At 41.4% G+C, this 8,841-nt stretch overlaps 1 protein-coding gene across 1 annotated transcript in view; it reads right to left on the reverse strand.

Annotated features, from left to right (window-relative positions):
* Positions 1–988: 988 nt before the first annotated feature.
* The window catches only part of TWSG1 (twisted gastrulation BMP signaling modulator 1), a 21,996-nt gene continuing 14,143 nt past the window's right edge, over positions 989–8,841 (reverse strand). The window contains exons 4-5 of the mRNA XM_010859084.1: positions 5,385–5,651; positions 989–3,904 (exon numbers count right to left, since the gene is read on the reverse strand). Coding sequence (XP_010857386.1) covers positions 3,723–3,904; positions 5,385–5,651 — 449 coding nt within the window. The 3' untranslated portion in view covers positions 989–3,722. The remainder of the gene's footprint in view (positions 3,905–5,384; positions 5,652–8,841) is intronic.

An 8,841-nucleotide genomic window follows, 5' to 3' on the forward strand; every position in this document is an offset into this window, starting at 1 on the left:
GTGGGGGAGGGAGGCTACCTTCAGGTAGAGAGTCTCTGCACTCTCCAGCTTCCTCCATCAGTCCCAGAAGCACCAGGAGGACTGGGGGCCCTTCTCTCCTCATCTCTGCTCTTCGAGCTCTCATTTCTGAAGCCAGATGGCAGAGCTGTAGCTGCCTCCATCCTGCCAGCATGACTTCAAAATAAAAAGACGTGAATTTATTTTTTGGAGGTTAGGAAAAACCTTGAAAAACTCAAGAGCCGCAACTCCTAACCAGCAGCTGCAGGCTTGTCTGTGGGCAATTGTGGCCTGGAGCTGATGGGTCTTCGATAGAAGCCTGCTGCCTGGGGTCCGCCCCATCAACTTCTCAAATTCAGAGGTCCCCCTCCTGACTCCAACCCCCGCTATGTCAGCTCCTTACAACCGCCGGCCTTGGACACCATCAGCAAAAGAACAGCTTTCTGGATCAAATGAATAACCTTTCCTGAAATTGGTTCTACCCCTCAGGTCCATCACCCCTGACGTCAAGCAGGCGGGCAAGGACAGCCTGTCCCCTGGACCTTTCCTCTCCAGTGGGCTGTCACAACGCAGAGTCTGGGAACAGCCCTGACCTCACTGCACGAGACGCCTAGGGCACTCAGCTCCAGCAGCCCTGCCTGTTAAGTCAGGGTGGGGCCGATAGGTAGGCCTCTACCCAAGGCGTTCCCAGTGCTCCTTCTGACCAACCGACCAACCCTTGGAAGTTCACATGAGGCTGTGTGGCCTCACAAGGCCCGCAGGGCAAGGAGAATGTATGTATTTCATTTCCAAGGTTTCCCCATGTTGGAGTAAAGCCCATGAAAAAGCAGACAGCAAACTTGTGAAAAAGCCTTTGTTTCAACAGATCTGTGGGGACGTCCAGAGAGAGGGCGACATGTCTCAGCTGACCCCTTAAACAATAACTGCACCAGCCAGAAATAGCAAACTTATTCTGCTTTGCCACGTCGACATTAACAAAGAACACTGCACACTCATTTCAATTTTTTATTAAAATACTTTTTTGTTCATAGGGACAACCAAAGGAAAAAATACATAATTTTATATGTCATAGATCATGTAAAATACAATAAACATAAACTCTTGGGAAAGAATAGATTTTAAACATCTTCAATGAAGATTTCATTAAAGACAAACTTTAAATATGTGGCTTTTTACATTTACCTCATTTTCCAGAAGCCTTGGTTTCTTTTCTCTATTGTGATGCTATTCTATTAATAAAGTTATTCAAATATCCTAACATTTTATCAATTTTGCTTTCTGAAACTTCAGAAATTGTATTTCTAAATGAATGACTCTTTTATAGCATCTATGTATCTCACTGCACTTGGATTATCATTTGGTTTGGTACTACTGTCGTGAGCACAGTCTTAGTAGTAATTAGATGTTATGGAGGGGCAGAAAAGCACAGACATGTCTTACGAAAGGACAGAAACTTTTATATATGACTTTTAGAACACCTACTGGTTTAAGATTTAATTTTTTTGGATCAAGTTATAAAAAAGGTACCAAAATGACTTTTGATTTTTTTTAAACCAGAGCTTCAATATAGAAGTGAATTGTGCTTAGAATGATAATAGATGGTATAGAGCTATCAGTTTCCCAAACGCTATACTTTTAATTTGGAAAACTATTGTTCAAAACCTGAAATACATTACAGAACTGGAAATGGAATTGTTTAGGTGAATGCCTTCTTTTAACTCCTTCATAAGTCAAAAAGTTAAGTAAATTTGAATGTAAAACTTACCATTATATTTAGGGATAATTTCTATTGGGAGAAATAGTGATAAGAAAAATCAGTTAAAACACAACATGGTTCAAGAAATTATTCTTCCAATAAGTGATATTATATTTTAGAGTTTAATAATGAAAACCAAAAAAGGAAGATAAATGCAGTTAAAAAAAAGCTTGCTGACATATTTATGGAAAATTAAGCATGTTGTCAATAAACACAAAAGCATTCCTCTATTCCTTAGTATAAGTGACTCTGAAAAACAGTAAAGTGGAAATGAAGCAGCTGGCTGCAGATTTCTTTAAAATTTTCTCCCTTAAGTTCAAGAAAAACCTCGGTTTTATAGTTATTAGTGAAGAAAGGGAGCTAATGTTTGTTTTCAAGGCACTTGTAAACAGAGGCATTCTAGGTAAAAGAAGACATCCCAAAGTTTTCTCATCTGAAAAATACATCCATGAGCTAAATTTCAACTTTTTAAAAGGCTAAAGTACCTTGAGTGTTCATTAGAGTTATCTGAAAGACAGAAAAGGTATCAAGTCTTCATATTTTATGAAAATTAATCATAATATCACATATGATCTTATAACTACTGTTCAGATAATGAATACAAAAAGCATTATCTATTTTTATATACTAAAATATTTAGATATACAAAGAGGTATTCCTAGAAAGTTATTTATAATTCAAATATATACTATTTGAGAAATTAATAATTTTGTAAAGCTAAGAGTCTCTGAACATAAACATGTACATTTCAGTTTCACCCTTGAAGATCAAGATTTTATTACCAAGAAGGGCACATACTATTTAAGCTTATCTTCATTGACACAATGTTCTGTAGTGTATTTAGAGTTAATGTCATCTTGAACAGAATTACCTGGGGGTTGGGGGCGGGCAGGCAGCAGTTCATAATCTTAACCTCCTAGTGTGTGATTTCCTATGTTTAAGGAGAACACTTGATTCAGATACAAACCTAAAGGAAAGGTTACAAAATAACAAAATAATGAATGTAAATAGTTTTAAGTTTGTTTCTATTAGAATCCAGGCATTTTCAACCCTCCCCATTCATACCTGGATTCTCTGCTCTGTCCCCTCCGACCACCTGTCCACTGGAGGATGTGGCACTAAGCCTGAGCGGGCTCATTCCCCCGTCCAGCAAGCACAGCACTGCCATCTCCATACAAGGGGTGCTGTGTTCCTGGAGTCCAGGTGGCAGTGGTTTCCCATTCCTGGAGCTCTTTATGCTGGTACCTTAAGTCAGAGAAAGCTCTCCCTTCCTGTTTACTGAGCCGTTCTCTTCACAAAGCCTCAGGTATGACAGGCAATTCTTGTAAAGATGCTTCATATGACCCACACCAGCACTCTGGGCCTGGGTTGGAGGAGGAGAGACTCTCCCTACAGCTTTGTCATATGTGGAGTGCAGGACTGAGCCAGAACCAGAGAGTTCTACATTGTAAAATACAATTTTATGGTGATCTTTTGGTGAGATCTCAGAATGATCTATATGAATATCTACCCTACGCACAGAACGGGTAAATAATACCAGGCACAGTGGAAAATGGCAAACAACTCTAAAAACTCAGTGTCCTAGGAGTGGTACAATGAAGAAATCATAACTCATTAACATGCTCTAAACCTTTGACACAAGAGGCTTCTGGAATGTGGCAGAAAACGACAAGAGGCTTTGTGTTAGAAGCCTCTCCTCTCTGCAGGCATTCTCTGTGTACTTGCTCCTCACATGACCAAGGCTGTAGGTGTTTAGAAGAAAGGGCTCCCGCCAGCAGCAGGCAGGAAGAGCAGTCAGAATTGGAAGTCAGCACAATCTTCGATTTGTCAGACTTTAAAAGTAACTCAGTCCAAACTCTTTACATTTTCTCAACCTGCTGCATTTGGATGCAACCAGTAGACATCACTGAATAGCTTTCCATATCATACCTCTGACGAAACTGCTTCTGTCTGTACATCTTCTCCTTCCTTAAAACATGCAGTTCATACATTTGACAGTTTTGCTACCGTAGTCGATACACTCTGGACCAATGCACTCGCAGCAGGCATTGTGGAACCAGCGATACTTGGAAGCACCCATGGACTCACAGGATATTTTACACTGATGTATGGACATGCAGTCATCAAAGTAAACCACAGTACACATGTGTTCTGAAAAACCAAAGATTAAGTAAGGTTTCAGAGCAATAAGCAGGAAAAGCAGGAAATGCTTTAACACCTAGCTGAACACTACTAACAAGTTATTTATCTAAGCTCTCTTGCTGTGAGCCTGCCCAGGACGGTGGGTGAGGTGTGGGGAAAAGAACACATCTGTTAATCACATCGAGAAGGGAGTCTCCTGCTCCAGCTCAGACACAGAGGGCTTCCTTTATCGCTTCCTCAAATTTCACTTTGACCTGGAAGGAGATCACTGGGCACCTCCAATAAGGAGAGGATCCTCCAGCTAAAACAAGTTTGGGAAATACTGTTCTAAATTTATACTGAAAATTTACAATAAAATAAACTTAAGAAATTCAAAGGATGCAGTGTGGTTAGCAATGTGGCACAACTCAGCATTGGTTATTAGAAATTACCCTGGTTGGTGTCTCTAGTAATTAGCTTCGTGCTTATTATTAGTTCATGAATTTGAATAATCTTTGAGAAAAACTTACAAATTATTTAACATCTAGCATGTTGATTATCTGTATTCTAATGATGGGAAAGTGGTAGTAAGACATTCGTGCATTTCTGAAGATTCCCAAGACCCAGAATTTGTCTTATAAAGCACTTTAACCTGAGGGGAATTGCGGATTCTTACTCTTTATTAACAACACCTGATCTGCTTTTACTGTTGAGGGCTGAAGTTCATACTACTTCAGATAGGTAGGCTTGTAATGGAGGGCACAACAAGAAAGGCAAACAAAAAAGCACAAATTACACTGCTTGTGCATAACGCATCTCAAATTTTAAGAAACAACTGTAATACTCAAACCTGTCTTATCCTTCCACAGTGGACCTGTGTGGAGAGTTGTATTTGGAAACATCACAGACTTTATGAAAGTTACATCCCTCTTACATTCCAAAGTTCAGGTGTGACTTTGCTCACTAAGACATGTTCCTAAACACGCTTCTCTGAATCTTACACGTAACTCTCTCATTCAGCTTCCCTGCTGACCAACAACACTCACTTGCAGAGCAGTGGCTGGGCTCAGGCTACCCCCAGAAATCAGGTGTCTGTAATACCAGCTGGCTCATTATGAAACTGAGCTGATGGCCTGGCATCATTCATGACATCAATGTTATTACAGGAACCTGGGCTCCTAGGACGCTCTGGATGTTACCCGATGATGAACAGCTCTGCATAAGGTAAGCAACCCTGCTGCTGTCTCATGAAAATAACAACGAAAGCCTAATGCAAATAAAATTAGAACCAGGTTATCTATTTTTCAGTGTAGCCTTTATCACTGAGAGTCTGAAGGAGTTGTGAGAACAACTCCTTGTTTACTCAGGGATGGAGTTATTAAAGTCCATAACTTACTTAAGACTATACATACTCAAAACCAAAAAGCTGCTCTAAAAGGTTAAAACAGGCTTCACAGACCACACAGAAAGCAAGGCGGGCAAGAGAGAAAAAGTCAACTTTGGCAGTTACCTTTGTCACTAGAATATGGAGCGTGGACGTTGTTACTGGGAACAGACACGTTCTGGTGGTGGGGTTGGTTCACGGTTTCTAAAAATGAAACCAGGTTCTCATGATGTGAGAGCTCTTCTGCAACAGGGAAGGAGACAATGTTCCAGTTCAGCTGGGTGTCTCCTTCTGTGAGTGCTCGGAAGAGGGAAGGGATGGGCTCGTGAAGCTCCTCCACTGTGCTCTTCGAAGTTGGTGGTGTGTCACTATAGTTTCGAGGATTACACATACCTGGCGGTGTGGGTAGGGAGATGGGAAGGAAGGCAAAGAGAATAAAATTTCTTTTTCTCACTGATTGAAATGTCGTTGAGATATTATTAGGTAGTAACTTGAAACCCAAGCTGCAAAATAGTAGTCAGGTGCCTTCTAACATTGTACACAGACCCTTTCTTAGCTTTTTGGCTAAGAGGGCTAGAGGCAATGACACCCTAGTAACATTGAGTACACCAAGGGCCCAGATCTTGTGTTCTAAATACCTATACTTGGCTAAGAGGAACAAAGCTCCTTGGGGGAAAGAGTGACTCCAGGGGTGAGTTAGGGAATGTTCAAAATGACCCTGGGACACCTTTCTGTGCCAGAAAGTAAGGAAGTGATTAATGAATGATGGACATGCCAAAAGACACAGGAGGCAACCTGAAAAGGCTCCCATTGACCAAACTGACAATTTTAACATTAAAATAAATACTGAAAATAATGGATTACCACTCTATGAATAAAATAGGGATCTATGAGTCCTTATATTATAAATAAATGAGTTTAAAAATGGAGGAGAAGGGAAAGTTCTTCCTTTTAGTCTTCCAGTCTATAGGAAATATAGAGGACAGAGCAACAAGTTAAATAACCACAAGAAGCTCTCAGTCAGACCCAGAAGGTGGCATATCTTCCACCAGAACTCTCTAGTGCCTTCATCAAGTCAATGGAATTTTAAAAGGTGATGAGGGGACATGGAACTTTTTTAGAATAAAAGAAACTAAAGAAACCTAACAATCACATACACTAAATGGGCTCTGATGGATCTTGCTTTGACTAAAACAACAGTAAACAGCCCTTAGGCAACTTGGGCAGCCTGAGCAGGGCCGGGGGTCCCACACGGAGAAGTGCTGGTAAACATGCTGCTGTGGCACCGATACCATGTTACGTCAGGAAGCTCGCTCTTTCTTCAGATGAATAACTAAAGCAGTTTGAAGGTACAGTAAAACTATGTATTTACTTTCTAACAGTCCAAGCAAACAAGGCGGGGACAGACACACAGACAGATGATGGGGGAGCAGGCGTGGCTGATGGCACTGGGGACCATTAAACAGCAGTTCACTGTGCTCTCTATTTCTGTGTATATTTGGAAAAGTAAAAACAAAACAAACATACACATACCCAAAACAAAGCCTGTGGGTAGAGATCCAGGATTAAACACCATAGCATCTGAGGAGCACGCTGAACAGCAAAGATGAAATAAGCTATGGCAGTTCCTCTTAGGAGAAAATCAGAAAAGAGGAACAGATGCTCTTACACAAGGAGCTGGAGGAGAAAGCTTGCCGGACAAAGTGCATGGTTCAAGTCCACAGTAGGAGACGGGACAGGAAGCCTGTCTGCCCTCTAATTTGGGGCCCCTCAGAAGTCTGGACCCCACCCACAGAAAGTATGGGACGTGTTTCCACTTAGAAGGGAGGTGCAGCCATAGGTCTGCAAAGGACACCAAGGGAGCCCAACTTGGAGGACAGCTGCCTACAAGGAGGAGACCACTGCCGCACAAAAAGAACTGGAATATCTAAACCTTATGCTAGAAACAGCAGCTGAAGTTAAAATGAGAGATGAAGTTATGTAATGAATTAACTCAAAGTTGAAAACCAGTCATTAAATCCTTAAAGGTAAATACTATTTTGGAGGGGGCAACTAGCTAAGAAGCACACCAGTTACTTCTAAAATTGTAGAGATATGAACACGTATAACTAATCTTTCTCAGTGGAAGAACTCTTCCTAGAAAAGCCTAATGGCACTATTGTGTGACGGTTAAAAGACACACACTCTCTCTCTCACACACACACAACCTCTTTCTCTCACACACACACACTCTCACACACACACACACTCTCTCTCACTCACACAGTATTTTAGGTAATGATAAAAGTACATTCGTGTATATGGCCTCCATGTTTATGATAAATGCTTTTACATGTTTGCTGCTGCTGCTGCTGCTGCTAAGTCGCTTTAGTCGTGTCCGACTCTGTGTGACCCCATAGACGGCAGCCCACCAGGCTCCCCTGTCCCTGGGATTCTCCAGGTAAGAAACACTGGAGTGGGTTGCCATGTCCTTCTCCAATGCATGAAAGTGAAAAGTGAAAGTGAAGTCGCTCAGTCGTGTCTGACTCTTAGCGACCCCATGAACTGCAGCCCACCAGGCTCCTCTGTCCGTGGGATTTTCTAGGCGAGAGTACTGGAGTCGGGTGCTATTGCCTTCTCCATGTTTATCAGGGGTTAATACCACTGTCTCTTTTTTGCTTTCATTACACATACTAAATTAACTTATATTTAATGCTCTAAAACAATTCAAACTTCTTTTATTTCAGTTAACATCAAACACACACACACAAAACTACACCCATCAAAGGCAGAGAATAAACTGTCCATTTTGGGAGGACAATGCAGTAAGAACTCATTTATTTGACAGTCACAAAACACTGGCATGCCTTCTGTGCACCAGACACTGTACCAGGGACTATCTTAGATTCTGAGATATAGGGGCAGGAGAAGGCACATTGGCTGCGGCTGTCTCAACTCAGTACAGCGCAAAAGAGAACAAGACACTGAAACATTAACTCCTATTTGGGAGTCCAAGAGCTGAATGTCACCGCTACAGTCTCCCTCAGGCCCATGTCACCATGGAACTCTGGGAAGATTCAGGAGCAGAAGACCTATTTTATCTATAAAACAAGAACTGCATGCCCCCTTACAAGGACAATCAGAAGAGGGCGCTTGGAAATTAAAAATGAAAGCCAGTGGAATTCCCTGGCAATTCAGTGGTTAGGACTCTCCACTTCCACTGCAGGGGCCACAGGTTTGATCCCTGATCGGGGAAGTAAGATCCTGTATGCCGCACAGTGTAGCCAAAAGAAAAGCCAACAAACAACTCTGCTCTCTGCCAAGACTGACCCACCCCCACCCCTGGCCCCCAGGCACCTATTCCTGACCTATCTCATTTAAAATAATAAATAAATTTTAAAAGTAAAATAAAATTTGCATGACTTAAAAAAATATATATGTATAAACAGTATGGATTGGAAGAATCAATATAGTGAAAATGAGTATACTACCCAAAGCAATTTATAGATTCAATGTAATCCCTATCAAGCTACCAACAGTATTCTTCACAGAGCTAGAACAAATAATTTCACAATTTGTATGGAAATACAAAAAACCTCGAATA

This window comes from Bison bison, unplaced genomic scaffold (genome assembly GCF_000754665.1).
Source record: "Bison bison bison isolate TAMUID 2011002044 unplaced genomic scaffold, Bison_UMD1.0 scf7180017864453, whole genome shotgun sequence".
In the NCBI taxonomy this organism is placed as follows: Eukaryota; Metazoa; Chordata; class Mammalia; order Artiodactyla; family Bovidae; genus Bison; species Bison bison.